Source organism: Semicossyphus pulcher, unplaced genomic scaffold, assembly GCF_022749685.1.
Source record: "Semicossyphus pulcher isolate SPU_LCO1_2020_fin unplaced genomic scaffold, fSemPul1.0.p SCAF_22, whole genome shotgun sequence".
Lineage (NCBI taxonomy): Eukaryota > Metazoa > Chordata > Actinopteri > Labriformes > Labridae > Semicossyphus > Semicossyphus pulcher.
The window spans coordinates 5,696,184-5,719,133 of NW_027211696.1; the positions used below are offsets into that span (position 1 = coordinate 5,696,184).

The window sequence follows — 22,950 nt, forward strand, 5'->3', positions numbered from 1 at the left end:
CTCCTTGTTCTCGTGCATTTCCACAAGCATTTGTAAAATTGTTTGGTCAGCCCATATTTCTATTTCCTCATTGCTCCCCCAAGTCTGTCCTCTACTCATCTCGCTGCGTGCCTCTGCAAATGTCAGCACCTGTAAACTACAATGCGTTTTATTGTTTGTTTCCTGTATTTGATCCTGCTTTAAGTCCGTTTACCTTCTCACCAGAATCAAACCGGACCGTGGTTTGTTTGGAAACAGATTGAGACCCGTCTTTCCTAGCGGACCATGGTCCGATTGTTTGGCGTTCACACCACCTAAACAAACCGCACTGAGCAGACAAACACTCCAGGGTTCGATTCACTCGGACTAAACAAGGCTGGAGGCAGACACTTCTTTCATCAGGCTCTTGCTCTGTTTAATCTTCTCCCAGTTTGCGTCAAGGAGGCAGACACCCTCTAGACGGCTTAGGCCTTGGACCAGCCCCTCGTTATGCTGCTATAGGCTTAGACTGCTGGGACTTTAATTGTTGTGCGTTTCCTGCTTAGGCAGGTTTCTGTGCATCTAGTGGGCTAGCTTGACTCCCACTGCTGCTACTATAATCTATTGTTATTATCGTTTCTTTTGTTATTACAAGACCAGTCTTGTAGAGTCAAGGCCTGCTCTATGTAAAGTGTCATCAGATAACTTGATACTAGATTAAAAGAAAAAGGAAATCAGCAAATCTACATTTGCAATTCCTGGCAGTTTTTGCAGATAAGCACTGATCCCTTACCATGATTTTAGGAGGTACAAAGTCATCTCCTTCACAGGCCAGCCGCTCCATCTCTCTCTCCTCCTCCCAGTCTACATTATCATCCACGCCTCCTTCATCCAGGGTACCACAGGAGGCCTGCAAGTCTCCACCTGGAAGCAAATATATCCCACTGATAAATAAAAAGAATGAGATAATAGGCAGAGGTGTGGGGGTGGGAGGCAAGAAAGGTGACACTGACAGAGACAACCTGCGAGTGAAGGAAGGTCGAGTCCAGGAAGTGGAGAGAGGTGAGGGGGAAAGAGAGGGAAAAGATGGAGTTGTTAATAATGGTGGTGACAAAAGAAAATGATCGATGGAACAGGGAAAAGCAAAGACAGCTGGCAGGAGCAGAAAAAAAGATTGATAATGAGTGTTGCGGCAGGATTTCTGGCAGGGAGAGCTATGAAAAGCTAATATCTTGGATTATGGCACGAGACAAACAGAATAAGTGTTCGAATAAATGTTCAAACACCATAAATGTCTTCATGTTGTTGTGTTGGATAGCTATCATTGGGTATCTCAATAGCAGGAATCGCCTCCATAATTAGGTGAAAAGGATAATTGTCATGATGCACCTGAGGCTCCCTTTAATGCAATGCACAGCTGTCCCATTATTTTACAGCTAGAGGGGGATTTATTATAGTGGTGTCAACTCATTTGTTAAAAAAAAACTAACAATGATGTTTTTATTTTAGCACGCCGACAGAATACAACAAGTTAGCTAGACGATGCTCAGGCAAAACGTGCTGAATGACGACAGAACCACTGAAAAACTGAATCATATTGAACTACGACAAGTTACACACAAAGAACGATATAGCTGTTTGAAGTACAGCCCGCAAGATCTAGCCTCTTGGTTGATATTAACGGAGAATTTTACTGTCAAAGCCTGTCTTGTGGTTAAACTGAGAGGCTGTTTTCACCTGATCCAATCACAGTTGGACAGCCTTAAGAACAGATGTAGACACACTCAGGCCACATTTGTCCTCATTGGTTTGGTCGTGTGTACGCTGATGTGTCCTGGGCCACATTGAAAGACTTTTTTGCTGAGTCTCATGAAAACTTGATTGGCGGCTGTGGCTCAGTAGTAGAGTCGGTCGTCGCTCAATCCGAAGATTGGGGATTGGGTCCCTGACTGCAACAGACTGCAAGAGTCCTCGGGCAAATTGCTCCCTATAGATCTTGATTGGCATTTAGGCTTTCGCCGTGAGTGTGAAAGGGTGAATGTGACATGTAGTGTAAAAGAGCTTTGAGTTGTCAGAAGCCTAGAAAGGTGCTTTATAAGTGCAGTCCAGGGTAAGCACTATAGTGGGCTCTGCTTAAAAATATGGGATATATCGTGCCACTGTATTCATTAAGGGACAGAGCATTTTATTTTTCAGTATGGGACAATCCTCAGACAAGAGAAGAGGGCGAGATCGCCCCTGTACATTGTTCACCCATAGTTTATCATAATGCAGTGTGCAGTGAGGATAGAGACGTTTCATAAATGAGACAAGCAGATACAAGCTGGATCTGTCTGCTGAGTGGAGCTCATACACTTACTGATAAACCACACTGGGTAACATCAGGCTTCATGATCTTGCGTCGTTCATGCCAGGTGTGAAACATCGTATTTAGAGCCATCCACTTAGGATTGGATAACCCCGGACACATGTTAATACCAGGTGTAAACAGGGCCTGAGACATTGTTCTTGATGCCTTTCATTCTTAGCCTTTCATTCATATTGATCTCAGTCAAGATCTAGATCAAAGACCTTGTCAATAAGTTCCTCCTGAAATGAAATTTGAAAAGTGATGCAGGTACCAAGGGAGAGAAGGCAGTTTGAAAAGAGGAAATGAAGCAAAAGAGTATGAAAAGGGAGAAAATGACAAGCAAGATTGACTATTAAGGTCACCCCTCTGAAGAACAATAGCTTTCCCTCAGAGAAGAGAAAGAATGAGGCATCAACCACACCGTTAGGCTGTCATCAGCACATCATTTATCTTTCATCACTCGCAGACACAGAAACACTGAAGATGGAGGTGGAGAAAAAACATAAAACCACAGAGTCATCGACAAAGACACACAGCACATGCAAACAGTGTTTGTTGATACACTTATTCAAAGCCTTTCAGAAACACTTAGACACACTTCACACGTATCCTTGTATTAGCATTTGTACCAGCTGAAACACTCAGACTGAGACGTACACTCCCATTTTGAAGACATACTCACAGAGAGAGAGAGCGTCACAAAGTTGGAGAAAGACCCACGGTCATAGGGAGACAGATGGACAGGGTCAGTCACGGCAGAGACAGTCAGTTTGGACGTTTGTTTTATGTTTGAGTGTGCATGGATTTAGTTTGTATTCTTGATCCGCCAAAACCAGGAAGTGGCCATAAAACATGATGACAAAATGTCACCTCGCTTCAACAGAGAGGTCTACAATGTAATGTCGTTTTGTTAGTCCTGTTTAGCATGTGTGTGTTTGTATAGGCTGCAGATGCGATGGTAAATACTCAATGAAAAATGGCTTTAACTTTCAACTAGGCTAACTACTACTATCGCCATTGAAAGAACTGATAAGAATGCGAGTGGCTTAAAGCTGTCTGCCTGTTGGCTAATAATATTAGTCTTGGAACCAGATAAATCTGCAAGCTCAGGTTTTATTGGCTCTGGCAAATGCAACTGGTCCCCCCTCAGAATTCCTCTCTACTCTACTCTGGCCAATCACAACTGTTTATCTAATATGGGACAGGGGCACCATTTAGGCAACCAAGATGCCTGATGCTAATGTGAAAGTTGATTCAAACTACTGAACAGTAGTACATTATGTACAAAGTCTAGGCCAAAAAACCATGTCGTACCAAACTTCTGTTAATATGTGAAACTTGACGCTATTTAACCAGGATGCTGGAACAAGCTACCTAGCTAGCAGACTACCGCTACGTCACGTTTCGACTCTCTGATTGGTTGTAGGTCTATCCTGTTTCCGTAGGCAGGTTTGTCTGCATCCGTTTATAACACCCCTTAGAATTTGAAAGTGACCTGAGAGATTTGAGCATTATTTGTATTTCAAAGGATCTGGCAATGTCGGGCCCCATTTATAAAAGTATTCAAAAGTGCTAAAAAGTACTACTCATAATGTGTGGAATATAGCTTTGCTCAGGGGTAAGAAACTCCTGTTTTGGAAAATGTTATGATTTAAAATCAGCTTAAGAAATAAATGAAGAAAAATTAAATGAAAAAAAAAAGCTAAACTGTGTAAACTGTAACTAACTTCATCAACAAACTACTGTGGAGCAAATGTACAATATTTCCAACTGATACAGCATGTTTTTGAGAAGACGGAAATCAATCAATCAAGATGAATACATAAATATGATACGATACATTACGACACGATACGTTACGACACGATACGTTACGATACATTTTGTGACGATACGTTTTGTTACGATACGTTTTGTTATGTTGCGTTGTGCTGCGTTATGTTGTGCCCCGTCACGTTGCGTCACGTTGTGTCGTGTTGCGTTGCATTGCTTTGCGTTGCGATGCGATGCGATGCGATGCGTTACGTTACGTTGCGTTACGATATACTTTATTGTCCCCATATGGTTATTTTTTCTTGGGTGATGAATGAATGAAGTACAAGTACCTCAATCTTGTAGTTACATGTACAAAGTACTTATATATGTATACAAAGTACGTTTGCATTTGTTAGTGTTTTTCACTCCCTACCCTAGGCTTTAATTGTTCATCAGGGCTCTTTGTTGATGCAGTCTCTAAGTTGACCTTCATTTCAGGCTACAGATGATTTGGCCTTCCTCCAGGTGTACTGGAAGTGGGCTGCTCGTATATCAAAGTGCTGATTTCCAGTGCGTCTTTATAGCTGAGAAATGTTGCTAAGTGCCTTTCAACTCTGTATGAGCCACCTGTGTGTGGAAATTAATTAATAAGAAAAGTACTGAGTGAGCACAAAGCAAATCGAAGCTAATCAACCTGTCAGTCAAGATGTGAGGGCACAAAGGGTCAGAGGGCTAATTTTATTACTGTACGGACATAGAAGAATGTTCAAAATATGCTCTCACAATTTTAACAGCAGACAGTTTTTTCCTGTAGAAAAACATGTCACTTTTTTTTTTACTGCACTGGAAGGTAACATGGCATTATATTAAAAGCGAGGATTCACAGGTTAAGGTCAGTGCCTTTTTTTTTTATTTGTCTATTTACTCATGCATGCTCGGAATACAAAGTTACAAACCCTCACAGCCTGCTCACGTGCTAACAAATGTCCTCATGCAGGATTTTTGCACCGCTCTTAGCCTGTCCTTGTCTGCTCTCAAAAGCTCCTGAATGTGTCTCTAGATGCTCCCCATTCCCATGCAAAATGTTGTTGCTGTTAAAACATTCATGCAAACATGAATATTAATGAACATCCATGTTTGTACAGCTAAGATTGTAGTTAGAGTTGAAGCCTTTTTCCATCAGTTTTTGTTTGCACTACTCTCGTCTAACTGCTGCAACTGGAACATCTGTGTATGTCAGCGCCTGTGTGTGTGTGTGTGTGAGTGGGTGTGTGTACATGCACGTGCCTGAGTCTGTGTGAACTCACTGTCTTTGGGTTCATGTGGAGAGTCATTCTTGACAGGGGTGGGGTCACTCCAGGAACGGCTGAAACTCTTCGATCTACGCTCAGCGAATGCTAGTGCAGGCGGGGAGAGATAGTCACACACACGCACACAACACACACACACTAAACTGGCCCATTTCCTTTATACACTCACCACCTAGAACACACAAGTGCAAAGGCGGATGCAGCTACAAGTGCACAAATATAGTGTACATACAATGCCATCCCTCCTCTGCACAAACAAATGCCTGCGTATACAAAACTGTCAAACAAACAGACAGTATGCAAACAATCATCAAACTTCATGAAGCATCCCGCAGCTTGTTTTGATCCATATAATCATCAGTGTAGCTTTAAAAGGAATGTCCTTGTTTCACACATCTACTGAGCTGCGACTCTGATAAAATCAGCTCTGCTTTGAACAGTAATCACATCGCTCTTAGAATATTTTTAGACTACTTGAAAATGTTTGACACGGTTAATCAACAGCGTCCCTCAAGGCACCGTCCTCAGTCCTCTGTAGTTTCTGTGCTGACAGATCTACGCTAATGCTTCTCTTTGCTTCCTCAACATGTTCTTTTTAAGTACAAATGTCTTTTCATTAGCCAGACACATTCATAAGGTCAACTATTTAATTTCCTCATGTTCAAAGGACATATTTTGGTGACATTTGAAGGCTTCCTTTCAGAAACACATTTTGTGATTGTATTAAAACATTTTGTCCTAATTTGTGATCCCAACATCGCACACACTCTGTGATCTTGACAACAGCTTTGATTTTTCTTCTTCTGTCTCTTGAGGCTCAGGCTTGTTAGACCCAGTGTGAAATATAATTATTTTTCACTTGGTCAACACTGCAGCCTTATCACCTCATGCTGTTACTACAAGGGACATCAGTGAATTGTGAGAAGAAATGTTCTGAGGAAGAAATAAGGTTCAGGGGGAACTAGTTTCTCCTCACGGCAGGGAAAGTCTGAGGTGTGGACCAACTTTAACCTGACAGCAGCAGCAAGGTTTTGTGTTTCAGTAAATGTCTAGAGAGCAAAATTCTACGAAGGTCATACATTCAGGGAGCTGGCCTCGGCAGTGACACATCTGGGTTTTAATTGGCTTCGGGCTAATCTGTCAAAACTGCTTTTTGAAATAGGCATTAAAAAAGACTCAAGTTAAGTTTCCATCATCTTATAATCCTTAATGTCCTCACAGTGACGAACCTGTTTAGCTAGCTATCTTACTGCACCTTATCAATGCAGTGGAACGTTACGGTATGATTACTGTTACGTTGGGAATAAGTTCCTGTTAATGTTTGCTGTTGTTTTGCAGGTGTTTTCCATTGTAGTGAGTGATTGGCTGAGAAGTAGTTATTGATAAAAGCTACCTTTAAGCAGGAGTTCAGCGTTCTGGGAGGAGAAGACGCATGTTGAACAAGCTAGAGCTAAGGAGAAAAGCAGTTAGCCAACCTGTTTGTTGTTTTTCCGGGGACACCTCCACCTCAGGTTGGCTGTTGCTGCCACAAGGAAATAAATCTGGGCTCTGTTGAGCCAGCAACGCACATCGCCTCTTCCTCGTTCTTCCTCCATCCGTCTAGCTACACCGCAATGCCACATTACCATATTAAATATCTGTTTGACTTTTTTTTTTAACTAAAAACAATCTGTCCTATCTGTGATTTAATGAACATAAGCGTATATGGTTTTTGTGCTATTTTAAGAGTTTTAAATGTGTGATATTGTTACCCGCAATTACTTTTGCCATGATAATTCAACACACTAAATAAAATGCATTCAAAGGCAAATTAAATCAGCGGTGTTATGTAAATGTAAAAAAAAATTTAAAAAAATACCCCAGTCTAACATTTTTATTCATATAAAACGTTATTTTATTTTTTCTCCACAACCATCTGGCGAACTCCCGAAATTAGAGACCCCCTTGGGGGTCGCAACCCCCAGGTTGAGAACCACTGAGCTAAAGAACTGGACAGGAACGTAACGAACGGTTAAGCTCAGCGGTTAAATTGCGTATCCCATAAACAGAGGCTCCAGACCTCAATGCAGCGGCCCCGGGTTTGACTTCCACCCTCGGCTCCTTGCAGCGCGTCATCCCCTATTCTTTCTTCCCTGTTTCCACTATCTGTCCTCTCTCTCAATAAAGGCATAAAAGGCCAAAAAATAAAAAAATTCAAGGTCAAAACACTCGAGAAGCCAATGACAGACCAGTCACGTCACAAAAAGACACTCATAAGGCCGTTGAACCAACATCCATCTTATAGATCTGTTGTGACACAAACGCACTTCCATCAATACCAATCATCCTTTAGCTTTTTGTCCTTTAATATCTTTGTCTTCAAACTTTACAACCAACCGAAAAAACAACAAACCATTCAAAGCGATGCAACAGGGAAAAAACTGCTCATTCACAAATGCACACACACATGCACGGACTCTGGTGTATCAAACACACACACTGCTGATAATATAATCTTCAGAAAATGCAACAGAGCGTTACGGAATCCCAGCAAAGCTGCAGCGTTTGGTGCCACACACATGCAGAAACACACCAGAAAACAAACAGAGAAAGATGATGGCGGGGTGAACAATATCACAGTCAATTTGAGTAAACATATCAACCACACACACGCACACATCTCTGACTCACTCTGTGCTTTAATCCTTCTGCTGCCCACCATCCGAAGATGCTTCCGGAAGTTCCTGTGGGGGCGGGGAGATATCAGAGCAGAGGACGGATAACAGAGGACGAGGAGGAAGGCCCAACATGTAAGGAAGAGAGAGAGGAAGGAGGGAAGGGTGGGCGGGAATAACAAAACAAAGAAAGACAGAAAGAAGAGAGGTTAGTCACAAGCTCTTGTTTCTAATAAAAGAGATCATTATAGGTAAATATACACATTTCCTAGTCAATGCGAGTGGAACATGCGCAGTGTGGGAGTAATGTACCACCAAAGTACCTCTTTCTTCCTATATAGAGTACATTTAGGAGACCCAGGAGATTCATTCATGTAACAACAGCCAAAAGGGAAATCCTAATTTAGTCATTTGTAGGTTTTGTCGCTCCTGCTCTTAGCTCAACTAAGGCGGTGATGATGCATCAGAGGGAGTTCATGTTTGCCTAACTGGTGCATAATAATGTGTTTCTTTACTTTGTTCCAGGCGGAGGAGATGCGCCTTAGTTGATAGTGTCTGTGTTTAACACAGGTTTGATTTGAAGTTCATGTCCGGTAGATTTTAATCTATATCAGAGGGTAAAGAGCCTTTGCGATGCTGGATATCAATATTTAATGATAATATTTTGGTCCATATCTTTTAATCTTTACATGAATGCATGATATTTTTTTAATGGATTGTACGGAAGCCCTTAGCGGACATCCATACATTTTATTTGCTCTATCTTCCTTGATAACAAGTAATTTCTTTTCTCGAGATCTCGACTTATTTATCTCATTATTTCGAGATAACAACACTGCACCGCCGTGACGTCAGATGATCATAACTCCTATACCAGAGTTGCAAAAGCCCAAAACAAACATAGACACAGGCTCAACTTATCTCATTGGTGTGGGCAATGGTCTGAAATATCACAGTGACCAGCCTATTGTTTTGTTTTCTAGATTACTGGAAAATTATCTCGTTATCTCGAGAAAACCAGCTTTGTTTTCCTGAGATAACGGACTAAATAAATTGTATGGAAGCATGTCCGCTTAGGGCTTCCGTAGAATTGCTAATTTTTTTAAATCTAAAAATAGTGACGTACTACACAAGACTTTATGCATCAAATATGTCCAAGAGAGTTTGAGTTACATGTTAAATACATTTTATTCATCTAATGCCATTAAATGTAATGTAAAAATATAAAAAACGTAATAAGAGGATTTCCTGTTCTTTTATTCAGCTGCTCCAAAAACACACGTCAACGGTGCGAAAAAAACAGAGAGCAAGATCCAAAAGCCTCTGCTCCATAACGTCAATATTGCTTTAATTAATCTCCATTAATACACTCCATTAATTTCTGCCTACACAGAGCAGACAGTAAGCCACTACCCTGCATATCTCTTACTTGCTTGGTACCAGCTTTTCATTATATTATGTATTTCTTCCAATCACAATGCAATAAATAATATATCACAAGTTAGATTATTTATACTACTTATACAAGGCTTCCAGTAAAGTCAGCTGAGATAATAACTCAACAGCACCTGAATCTAACAGTGTGTGCCAGCTGCTGACCCTGAACATCCCAAACGTCCACATTTCCACTCGCAGGGTAAGTGCATTCAGTTGAGCTATGCCACTGCATTAATAGTGGCGTCTCTGAAGAGCACAACACATAAATCCGATTTCCGCATAGTATGCACATACCTTATACCTGCTATGCTAATGGTCAGGCTCCCTTTGAGGCTGTTACATGATCAAACACAACAAATGTTGCACCCTTGGTTTAAAATAACCCTGGATGCACTAAGTATGCATTTTTATCTTCATTATTCAAATGTCGTCCTAAAGAAACTTCCCTCTACTGCATCTAATTGAGGCTAATCCCGGGCTAATGATGCTCTACAAAGAAAAATATTTTGTCCGCATCTTTATTCATCAGACGGACTTAATGTGGGGTCAGCTTAATAGACGAAGATGGTAATTGGTATAGATCTGTGTTATGCTAATGTTAGCAGTCTTAATACATGGATTTACACTTTAATTAGCCTGGAATGTGCTCAGGATATGTGTATTAACTCAGAAAATTAAAGTTTAAGTGTTTATTCAAAGAGAAAAACAATTAAAATTTAAGTTCCATTTTGAACCTCCTTAAAGTTATGAAACGTGTTTAAGTAGTTGGGCTACACACACTTTTATTGCGCTGGAATGTGCTCAGGAAATGAGTATTCACTTAAGTTAAAGTGTTTATTCAAAGAGAAAAACAGTAAAAGTATACCTAGTTTCATTTTTAACACCTACACTTATGAAACGTGTTTAGCTAACTAGCTAGGCTACACACACTTGTATTAGCCTGGACTGTGCTCAGGATATGTGAATTAACTTAGAAAATTGAAGTTTAAGTGTTTATTCAAAGAGACAAACAATTAACAATTACATAAAGCGAATAAAACAGTAAAAATGTACGTTGTTTCATTTTGAACCTCCTAAAGTTGTGAAACGTGTTTAGCTAACTAGCTAGGCTACACACATGTTGAGGTTGTTTTTGCTACTTTTGTTAGCCTCCTGAAAGTAAACAAGGCTTGAGGCTTTGCAATATTCCACTTGAAATCCATTTAGTGTCTGAAAAAACAACAAAGCCGCATGGTTAGAGTAGTTTTTCTTTGTGACTTTCAGCCCGATCCTGACATGATGTTCTATGCAAGAGCCCCAGATAAACAGCCTTTTATCTCTCTGTCTCTCTCCCTCCCATGTCGCATTCACACACACGCACACACACACACTTTCAGTTCACCGTGCTAGCAGTAAACACTCATGATTAATGATCTCAGCATGTGCTCTGTGTTTGTGTGTGTGTGTGTGTGAAAGAGTCCATGTTTATCTGGTGCTGGAGAAGCACATTGAAATAGAAGCAACATGAAAGGGGAAAGAAAGTCCTTGCAGTCTCCGTCCTTGGTTTACCTCCATTAAAATGTCTGCAGCACAGCGGTTAACCTGCAACACCAAACAATGACTTTCACTGCTACTTTTTCCAGCAACACAAAGCGCATCCGGCCAAACAAGGTCTAAAAAGTATAACTCAGTTTTAATTACAGATAGGCGGCATCCCTTTTACTCTTTGCTTTGATAAAAAAGATCTTACACTAGGAGTCACCCAGACATGCTTTCACCCTGAATGCACTGTGTGTACACACCAGCTGCCCACGGTGGTGAGGTGTGCAGACAGTTAATGAGATTTAGACAGAAAGAGAGGAAAGCATGTCCACCTTCACTTCCGACTAAGACAATATGTCTGCCGTCCTATCTTCAGCTCTTCCTACTTCTCTACAGCTTTCTGTAACTTATTTCAACCCATTTTACTTTGTACATGTTTCATATTTTCTCCACTTTGATTCTCTTCTACTTCTTTTCCATCTGTCAATACCTGCTATGGGCGTACCAGTATAATGCAATCTAAACCAAGCAAGCTATGCCCTAATTTCTTAATTCAACAAATAAGGAGTCATAATAACAGTCATAATTTTTATGGACTGCATCTTTAATATTGTCATTATCTTTGCCCGCATCATTTCACACAAATACAATTAGAAATGATTTATCCTTTTTTCTCTCTCCTCATTCATCATCAGCTTTTCCATTTCATTCTTATGATGAAGTAGGAACATTTTCTTTGTCTTCTGTTTCTTTCATAATGTCCCTAATATCCCTCTTGTATTTTTTGTCTGCCTAAGAACATGGATTTCATTATTGTGTATGTATGTTTGCTTATTGCAGCTTTGTTTCTGGCCAGGGACCTTTTATAGTGATGAATGAAATAGTCAGTTCCCTTTCGTTCGGTACACTCGGTACAACACATAAGTATGGGGATTGCGCCCTCACAAGACCAACCTGAAAAACCTTTATCAAAACGCCTGTCAAGGCCAATGAGACTTTCGCGGGTAAAGGAAGTCCTGCTTTCACCTGGGACTACACAGTCTCTCTTTTTGCATCTCATCTCGCAAAACCTGATTCCCGTAGGACCCTTGATAGCGAATTTAACTGCCTGCCCGGAGGTGAGCTAGACAGAGTGTCTGTTTCAATAAAACTGCAGAATTAAAGTTGTGCAAAATTCTAATGTAATAAAAGAGCTAGCATCAAATCAAACTGCGTAGGCAGCAGCATCTACAGTTTGTGAAGATCAGGCTGATTTTAACTCTGCATACAATTTGTCATCTTCTGTTTGTAGATTCACATTAGTGTGATACGGTGGACGACAAGGGCAACCGTGATGCAAAAAAACAGGTTTCCATCAGATGAAACGGGCTGCAAATTCAGAAAAGACGTAAATTCAAAAACACATGCAAAACTCCAAAATGCAATGACGGAAACACGCTGGAAATAAAAAAAAATATGCTGCCAAAAGCAGAAACAAATTCAAAGTCAAAGAAAAGACATGTAAAAGAAAAATGATACAAATCCAATTATCATGACGGAGTGCTCCAGGCCTGTAGGGGGCGCTCAATGTTAAGGCCTTTTGCAGCATGATTTTTTTATTTGCAGTGCGTTTCCGCTGTAGCATTTGTTTGGACTTGTTTTGTGTTTTTGAATTGGCATCTGAATTCTGAATTTGCAACTTGTTTCTTCTAATGAAAACCGTTTTGGTCGTTGCAGCGTGATTGCCCTTGTCGGCCACGTAGTATGACATATACTACGAGTAGCTATCAACTAAAGCTCTCATACAAATCTAAGGAAGCAAAAACTACAACATTTGCCAAACCAATGTTTGGTAGTAAGGTAGCAGTATTAAAGTTATAATAAGTAAGCTTTTCCTAGAAAAATAAAATATAGACTTTTACAAATATAATATAACATAAATCATCACTTATGGGCTTCTCTACATGTGTGTTGGTGAGCGTGTGTGCAGACCCTTGTGAGACCCTTCCCTCTGCATCTATTCTGTTGTTCTGCTTTGCACGGGACATTTTCAGGAGGGGCACTCAAACTGGGTTGGACAAGCTAATGGGCAGTTAGCATGCTAGCGCAAAGCTAACCGGCAGTTAGCATGCTAGCGCAAAGGTAACCGCGATGCTGTCGGTGTTAGCTCGGCGGGTTCTCGCATGAGAGAGTGAGAGTGAGCTTCTGGTGACCAAGAGCCCAAGAGGGGGGGCCCAGTTTGAATGTGTTGTTGGCAAAATGCAAGCAAAAATCCTACCTATTATACCTTTAAAATGAAAATTCTCAAGTAAAGGAAAAGTTGCTTGAAATTATACATAAAGGCAGACTTCAGAAAAATCCAAAGAAAAGAGATTTGTAGTTTAGACATTGTTGTGCTTCTTAAAAATGAAAGTGAATCCCTCACATCAAAGAGTACTGGATGTTTTCAAGAAATAAGAATCATTTTGAGATAACACGACAATGCTGAAATCGCTTTTAGTTTTCTTTGAGCTGCTGTTGTTCATAACTATGGTTGGAGGATGATCCTCATCTCCACATAGAAGACAATTGTCTTTGCTGATACTTCAGAAACACCGCCTGTACGCTGACACTTTACTAAAACAACAACTTCTGCTCTGCTTCCTGGCTCAGGCCAAATAAAGCAGAAAAATCCAAAAACACTATTTATGTGTGATATGTTTTGAATCCACACTGTCATTTGTGGTACATTCTTAAAGTTTGCTATCAAGGTTTAAATTAAAAACTAAGAATTAAAAGTGCATCTTTACATGGTCCTGCTTTAGGACGGACATGGCCTAAGTGTGTGCTATAATCCCAGTCCTGATTGATGGTTGTTCCTAAGTGTTCCTAAAAGTTTTTTCCCCCCCATGTTCAAATAACTCATTATGATGAAATAACACATGACGTTAATGCGCCGACACTGCAGATGGATGACACCGAGATGTCAAAGGAATTGCCATGTACTGCATGGTGCCACATGCACCATCTGCCCCTGTGTGACGGAGCATCTGGGCCTGAGTGGGACGACTTCTGAACTTGGTACTGATGTCATAACTCCTGCAAGGGTTACAGAATCCCATTCCATGTATGCTAGGAAGCTCTTTTACTTTAACCCCCTTTTATTAGGGTATAAATATTCAGGGCAGAATGTTGCAATATTACACCACTTAGTAATCTAGGTTTGAATGCTGCAGTCGCTCATGAATGACTCAAATGTCACATTTTCCCTCAAATCCACCTTTTAAAACTTCTCACAGAACCACTGTTAAGGATTAGATGCTACAGTTAATCTAGGTGCAGCTGAGTAGAATGCACATTAGGTCTGATTTGTCAAAAGTTTTTTAACCACGCATACAGTATGCATTTTGATCTTTTCAGTTTTGTCTAAGAATAAAAATCCGATCCACTGTTGCAGCACTAATCTGACCCAGAAATGGTGGCAATATTAGCAGGGCACCAGTAAGCAGATCCTTTTGAAATCCGCTGACGTCCTCATACACCTTCGAGTACCACGTTGTGACTCTTAGGCTAAGACAGATTAGACACGGCTGTAAATAAGAGACAACGTAGCTGTAGCCGGAAAGGAGCGCAAGCGGCGCTCAAGCAAAGCACAACCCCAGCAGGGGCAGCGTACCTCTGGATGACTTCTGCCGAATCCTGCTCCCTCTCTCTCCTCTTTCTCTGCACAAATCCCCGGAAAGCCCTGCCAGGATGTGGCACAGTATTAAAGGGATGAGAGAGGGAGAATGCTGGCGGAGCGGGGGGTAAGATAGTGCGGAGAGGCTGATGCCAGGGCGTTTAGCTGAAGGGTTTATTTGGCTGTGAAAGGGAGGCTGTTGTAGGTAGGCAGCAGTTAGCTTTCAATATAAAGACCTGGAATTTAAATCACATCATCAGCTTAAATCGTATTTTCTATTCAAAGGTGCAACAAATGTGTCTGCATATGATATATAGCCATTTCCAATAGAGACACTGATCTTGTGACCTTATGTGCCATTTATATTGTTCCACTTAAAATGCTATTCTTAAAGGAACAGTTTGTTTTAGGGGAATTTTATCATTCTTGGTACCTTCCCAGAATCAGTTTGTGCCGTGTGTTGAAGTTTGCGCTTTTACTTTCCTTTTAAAAAGGTCTGTTAAAAAATTGCACACCTCTAATAATGAGTTTTATATCAATTTTTCATGCATACAGTTCCTGTATTAAAGCTGTCATCTACTTGCAAGTTTCTGAAGACAGCAGAGTTGTTGTTGGAGCCAACTGTTCATTTTCATCTTCCATCATGAAACTTTCAAAGTCTTCTGGCTTGCGCAAAGTGACAGAAATGTGCTCAGGCAGGACTTTAAAGTGTCAAAGTACAAACATGGTGTGAAATGCATCACTGTCGATGTGTGATTGTGTTTGCAACAGTCCCAATTGTCTTTAAACAGGAAAGTTGCCATCCAGCAATGCTGTGAAGCTGATGAACATTTGTCCACAGCAAAGACAAGAGCGAGAGATAGAGCTTCTCCAACAACACTTATCAGTAATGTGTTTGTTTGTGCTGTGCTGTGACTCTGGGAAAGCAGTTGGAAGTAATCTGTAAAATTCCTCCAAAACAAAATCTCCTTTTATATACGCTGGTATTATTTTTTGTCTTACTGTCAACAAATCCCATAAAACAAACAATGCTTAATCCCTAAATCCATACTTCCTGACTTCCCTGCCAGCCTGTGGCTCTTAAGGTCAAGCCCTGCCATTCAAACAAAGGCCATACAATTTTAAACACTTGTCATAAATATACACTGATCAGCCTTAACATTGTGACCACCTGCCTAATATTGTATAGGTAAGCTCTGTCCTCTGGAGACCTCTGAAGGGCCACCAAGGAATTAGCAGCAGATCCTTTAAGTCCTGTAAGTCACGAGGTGGGGCCTCCATGGATTGGACTTGTTTGTCCAGCACATCCCTCAGATGCTCGATTGGATTGAGATCTGGGGAATTTGGAGGCCAAGTCAACACCTTGAACTCGTTGTTGTGTTCCTCAAACAATTGCTGAACCATTCTTGCAGTGTGGCAGGGCCATTATCCTGCTGAAAGAAGCCACTGCTATTAGGGGATACTGTTTCCATGAAGGGGTGTTCTTGATCTGCAATTGTTTAGGTAAGTGGTACGTGTCAAAGTAACATCCACATGAAAGGCAGGACCCAAGGTTTCCCAGCAGAACATTGCCCAAAGCATCACACTGCCTCTGTCGGCTTGCCTTCTTCTCATCGTGCATCCTGGTGCCCTGTCTTCCCCGGGTAAACAATGCGCACACACCCACATGATGTAAAAGAAAGTGTGATCCATCAGACCAGGCCACCTTCTTCCAGTGCTCAGTGGTTCAGTTCTGATGCTCATGTGCCCATTGTAGATGCTTTCGGTGGTGGACAGGGGTCAGCATGGGCACCCTGACCAGTCTGCGGCTATGCAGCCCCTTCCCCAACAAACTGTGATGCACTGTGTCTTCTGACATCTTCTATTAGAACCAGCATTAGCTCTTTCAGCTATCTGAAGCTTCAGTAGCTCTTCTGTTGGATCAGACCACACGGGCCAGCCTTTGGTCCCCAAGTGCATCGATGAGTCTTGGCTTCCTCGGACAACTTTTGGTAGGTCCTGACCACTGCAGACCGGGAACACCCCAGAAGAGCTGCGGGTTTGGAGAGGCTCTGACCCAGTCGTCTTGTCAAAGTAGCTCACATCCTTACACTTGGATATTTTTCCCACTTCCAACACATCAGCTTCACTTTCTGCCTAACATATACGACCTACTATCTAGCATTTAGTTATTCAGTACGTAGTTTTTTTGATGGTATGGCCTTAAATAAGCATGATTGTAGACTGTTCTTGTTGGACAACAATTACGGCCTATAGTACAGTGGAATTAGCTTTGGCAACACAAATGACACGTCAGAAGAATAAATGCATCGTTTCATTGATTTTTGTCTGTTTATGGGATTTGTTGATTAATATAACAATATATAGAATATCTCTAGCTCTGTATTTTAATTGTAAGAATTTGAAGAAAACCCACAACATGTTCTTTATGCTAGTAGCTGGAGGTTAGCTTTGTCAACATACAAAGAACTCTGAAGAGCAGCTTGGGTTAGTTTGGTTTAGTAAGGCAAGGTGTTATTAGAGCAGGGGTTGTGCAGTATGAAATGTCGTGGCTTAGCTTGGTTTAGGCGTATTATACTTTCACTGTTATCAGTATTAACATTTTTCTGATTGCTCGACTTACTTCTCAGCTAGCTCATACGTTCAGGAATCCCTTGACAGAAGTTAGCTAGCTGCACGCAACTCATTTTATTCTGGCCTGTCTACTGAAGTTTTGTGAAACCTATTCAAATTAAGCTCAAAAAGTTTTCACTAAGTATCACATGTTCACACTATAGATATTTGTTCTGAGCAAATCTGTCCTGATCTAATCACCACAGTCGGTTCCAAACATGTCCAAAGTCTGCCAGCACAGATTCAGTGATAACTGGCAACGACTTTGAAGCCGGATTAATGTAGAACATGATTGCCACAAAAATCTAAAAAAGCCAAACTCTATCCATCACTGTGTCCTAAGTGAGGACGGGGGTGTGTGCCAAACGGAGAGAACTGCTGGGCGGATATGAGCTGACAGAGTTTAGGTCAGCCAACAAACAGGCGGACATTTTCCTGACTTGTGCTTGGCAGACGTATTCAGCTGCAGTGGATTATACTTGACTTTTTCCCTGCTGTAACTGAATTCCCCCCCTTTGGCTTTTTAATATAAAGTACAATATATTATTTGGGCTTTCACCTAAACCTCCATGACTGAATCAATAATTGAAGGATGATTCCAGCTAAAACAGGTTTTTAATGTGTGCTGTCTTGGTTAGTGAGGCCAGAATTGCCAAACGGTTTCAGGGTGATACAAAGAATTACTCAATCCCACCTATCCTCTCACACACACACACATACACAGGCCTCACCCAGCCCGGGGATGAAGGTTAAATGGACATCAGAGTTAGGGAAGAGCAGTTAAGAACAAGAGTTAAGCCAGCTACTAATAAAGCAAGCAGGCAGGGAAGTATACTTACGAAATCCTGTTTGAGTGTCCATTATCAATTAGCATGTAGAAGGAAAGTGAAAGAGAAAAAAACATAGATTAGGCATCAGTGAGCAAAATAAAAAAACAGAGAACAACTTGCAGAGGGAAAAAAAGAGACAAACAGAGTGTGTCATAGATGACCTCCATGAATAAAGTCAACTTGCAGCTCCACATAATTGTTAGTGTTCTGAGCTTATTTAATAGACCAGATGAACAACCACTTTTATGTATTAACTGAGTCTGCCTTTGTGCTCAGAACATGATGTAACAAGCATCCAATAGAGGATAAAAGGTTAGAGGCATCAAGAAACTGCGAAGGATACTCTGAAAGAGAGTTTTTTTGTTGTTGTTTTTTAAAGATACTGATAGTCAGACAGCTGGAAGCTGGAGGAGATTCTACATTCTGATATGAAGAGGTGGTGACAGATGCAATATCTTTTACAGCTGCAGGTGATTTAAAGACAGGCTTACAGGCTTAAATACACTCACACACACGTACGTGTTTACAGAATATTTCAGGACTTCTGAAAAAAGGGCCAAATGGGGACATGCCTTACCCAGGGTCATAGAGACCTAGGAATCAAAGTACTTCCCATCCATGCTTCTAGAAATACATCCATCTGTTAAGACTTTGTCTGAGGCGATATTTTGGTCAGACTATTTGAATGCTACTTGTCAGGACATTGTGGGGTTTATGTGACTTATGAGGCCAGTTGCAACAAACACTCATATTTAATTTAATTGATGAGTCATGATTTTTTGTACAAACATTCACAGTCATCCTCTGAGTTTTTAATTATTGCCACAATGAGATGAAAATGTCTTCCTACTTATTGGCAATTATTGGTTTCTTTGAACACACTATGAAACTTGCAGATAATTGATTTAAAAAGACAAATGGTGTTATAAGGTTAGATTACATTAAAAAAAGGTTGATTATAATTGGAACTCAAGGGACAGATCATGAGAATTGGTAATGTTTTGCTGCTCAGCAACAATAAAATGTCAGATGTCAAATAGTCCTATCAAAGCATAAACAAGCTTTACCATGCATCAATAATTCAACGTGAACAAAAATAAAAATGAATTGACAAAATATTCACTATGATGGATTGTCCTCCTTGAGCAAGCTTTAAGGGTGTGCTAGCTGAGTTTTAGAGCTGACTGAAATGGAAATCAATGGCAGCCTTGGAGGTAGGAAATCAATCTAAAAACCTATAGCATGCTTTGGAAAATGGTTTGTGTTGATGTAAATTATTCATGTTGTAGTTAATGGTCTAAAACATGCAAAAACACAAGTACTTATCTGCTGTCATTCACAAGCCTGACCTTTCAGAATATACACCATAAATATGACTATGTGTGCATGTTTCTGTTCATATGTGATGAAAGGCTGGACACTCACGCCTGCATGGTTGTTGTGGCAGTTTGAAAGCTGAACATGTTTTCCTTGGGGAACCAGTTTGTGTCCTCTGCCAATGGAGAGAAAAATGATTATTCAAAAGTTTAGAGGGAAAAAAATGAAAAATCTGTCCGCCAACTGGCAAATGTTGTAATAGATATGTAAGAAATATGAAAGCACAAATCAGTGACAGCAGCAGCACTTCACAGTCCACCACTCCACAAATGGAGAGAGGGAGACACACAGAAGGAGACAGCAGAGGAGAGACGGGGAGACGAAGAGTCAGAAATACAGACCACCACGTCACAGCCAACATCAAACCCTCAACCCCCAACAGACCTGAGAAGAAATAGATTTGATAAGGTGTGTTAAATGTAATACTAAACTTGATTTAATCTAAACTGATGTCTAACTCTGTGTGTGATTGATTTTACAAGACTGATTGTTCACAGTAAAACCTGAAAATAAAATAATAGTAGTTTCTTTGTGATTCCTCACTAAATTCTCAACCTGTTTTTGTCACAGAAGTGATCCTAAAACTTTCATGAAGCCTAAAATTATAAATTATTAACAAAACATGATTTAGCTTTTACAAACGGCAGACTAATTCACCACATTCAAACAGCGGCCATTTTCCCCTTGGGTTGGAATGCTCAAGTGCTGTTATAATAACATACTGCTGGATTCCAGGCTGTGAAAACGATACATTTAATCTTGATTCTTCTTGTTATTGATGAACAACTGAAAACAAAATGAACAGTGAAAGTTGTGCCATATTTAAAGTTTAAATGAAGTTTTTGATAGCCCGTTAGCTATCGTAAGCTAATATTTCATTAGCAATGAATTTTAGTTTTTCCTATTATCTCGTTTTTTCAAGTATCTTTTTAACAGTAATATTACCTTTCAGCCGCTTCCTAGCTAATGTAGATATTAGCTAGTAAAGAGCTTAATGTTAATGTTAGCTATTTTCTCATGTTAGCTAACTGATAAACAAATATTTTACAAAATTTTGAGTTTGTGTTTACAGTTTCTGTTACATTTAGAAACTTTAAAATGATTACATTTATCAGACACCCCACATTTATATGACTTACAACCTGGATCGCACCAGTACTCGGTCTCCCACCCTGAGCGTGATATCAGAGGAAAATAACCGCTGTGTGAAAATATGGTAAATGTGACAACAAAATCAAGCCATGCTAACAATAGCAGAAAGAGTGGATACTGTGTCGAGTGTTGATTTTTTAAGCATGTTTTAGTTTAAATACTGTCAACTGTCTTTTAGTCAGTGTTGTTGAGAACCTACTTGATCAATGTTTTGTTTCTCTTCTCCTACGTGTTTTATCATTTGTAAGGTGTTTTTGTTATACTGACCACAAGCTGTACACAGTTCAGATAAAAGCAAAAATCAAAGAGGCAACTACTATCATTATCACTACTCAAATGCTATTTCATCTCTGGTCCAGCAGCAAACCCACCGCTCCCAGCCACAGGGTCTTATGAATGAACCCTGCACCCTCCCGCCCTTGTTTGGACTTCAGCGCCTCTCCCTTCCTCTGTGTCCTCCTCCCTCTCACCTCTCTCCAGCCCAGTCATCCGGTCCACACTCCACATCCGCTCTAGGCGTCGGTGCTGCTTGCCTGCCTCTCGGGACGCGCTCTCCAGGTCCAGTGAGCCCTGGCTCCTCGAGGGGGCGCCACTGCATGAGTCACAGGCCAGCCCGCTGCACTCCGCCTCCCCTTTCCCGCCCTCGCCCCAGCTGCGGATGTTGTGGGCGCTGACGGAGGTCTGCAGCGGGGGTTGAGACAGGTGATGGTGGTGATGATGTGATACATGATGGTGGGATCCAGCGATGTTTAAAGATTGCTGCTGCTGCTGCTGGTTGCTACTGCTGCTTCCACTTGCACCACTACTGGAGGGCGTGTTGGTGACAACACCGTGGTGGTGATGGTTCCCATGGTGGTTGCCGTGATGGTGGCTGGCAGCGCTGCTGCTGCCACGTCCGCCACTGGCATGGTGGTACTGAGTTGGCGATGATGAGGTGGAGGAAGGGGAAGTGGAGGGCTGGACCAAGCCACCTCTGGATCCCAGCCTGCCACTCCCCGACTTCTCCTTCAGGACGTCCAGTTCTAGGCTCTCCTTGCTGCCCCGACCGCTGCTCATCAGCATACCACGCTGGGTGGTGATGGTGTAGACACGGGCCGGCTGCAGGGTGCACTCAACACACTTCTGCTGGTCTTCCTCCGCTGAGAAGCTGCGCTCGAGGGACAGACGCGCTGGCCTGGTGGAGATGGTGATGGAAGGGGGAGGTGGCAGGTGTGAGCCCAGTGGGGGCTTCACCAGGCTGGGATCCTGGTTGTCCTCACAGCCCTTGGTGGAGTTAGAGACGGGATGGAGGTGGTTGTTGTTGCTGGGGCTAATCTTGTCACTTGGCGACTCTGGGTCGGGACCCACCAAGGTATCACACAGAAGATGGGCTAGTATGACAGGAGGAAACACAAATATCAGTGTTAATGAAGAGAAATACACCAAGGTCCTCAGGAGCAAGAAAAGGAGAGAAACAGTAAAGCTGAGAATGGAACAGAGGTCAGTCTTTCTTCGGTTATTGGTGGTTATTGTGATATGCTAATGATTGCAGCGTGGCATTTCAGCAGAGGATGAGTTGAAGCAGGTGGAGTGAGGATTAAAGACCACAAAGGAATTAGCAGAGCAGGATAGAGGGATGGACAGAGACGCTGACCTGATCCGTTTCGGTTTTCAGGGTGTGTGTGGGACAGGTACTCTCCAAATGCTCGCGCTGCTCTGTGGGGACATACACACACATGACACACATAAAGACATTAATTCATGGTTGGACAGGAGGAGAGAAAATGGAAGGGGAGAGAAGAGAGAGGGGCAGGGGAATTGTAAATTATAAAGCTAATTGCCTTCTTTGTGGGCTTGTGCCACCCACAGATTAAGATGCAGCTGTTTTATCTCGGCACTTCAGGCAGCCTCAGACTCAAAGAGAGACGGAGTATGAGACAGCCGGAGGAGATAGAGTGAAGGATTGTTCGAATTTCTCAATATGACCTCAGTATGCGTTGGTAGATGTAATTGCTCTAGCAGACCGTGAGTGTGTTTGTTGTCTTAATTCATACACACACAGAATCCTTGTATGGACGTTTTTATAGGCACCCATCGGTTTGTTGACGGCCTTTCTGAAGCCTCAAGTTCAACATCTTGATAACCACCATTTTTTTCTGCAACCAGAAGTGACCATATTTGGGCAAGACGGTGGAGCTAGAGAGGAGTGAGGGGTGGGAAAATGCTTCTTAAAGTGAAACAGTCTGTGGCTAATTCATTAGATAGCTTATAAGCTTGTAAACCATGATGTTTTACACAAAATCAGATTTTTTCTGTGAGTGTTTCTTGCTGACTGGATTTATATAAACTAAGGAAGATAAGAGAGCTTCATTCTTGA

General features: G+C 41.5%; 1 protein-coding gene across 1 annotated transcript in view; it reads right to left on the bottom strand.

Moving 5' to 3' along the window:
- The window catches only part of nsmfa (NMDA receptor synaptonuclear signaling and neuronal migration factor a), a 56,094-nt gene that overhangs the window by 16,869 nt on the left and 16,275 nt on the right, over positions 1-22,950 (bottom strand). The window contains 6 exon segments of the mRNA XM_069673721.1: positions 752-882; positions 5,371-5,460; positions 8,044-8,096; positions 19,485-19,557; positions 21,065-21,964; positions 22,228-22,289. Of these exon segments, the coding sequence (XP_069529822.1) occupies positions 752-882; positions 5,371-5,460; positions 8,044-8,096; positions 19,485-19,557; positions 21,065-21,964; positions 22,228-22,289 (1,309 nt within the window).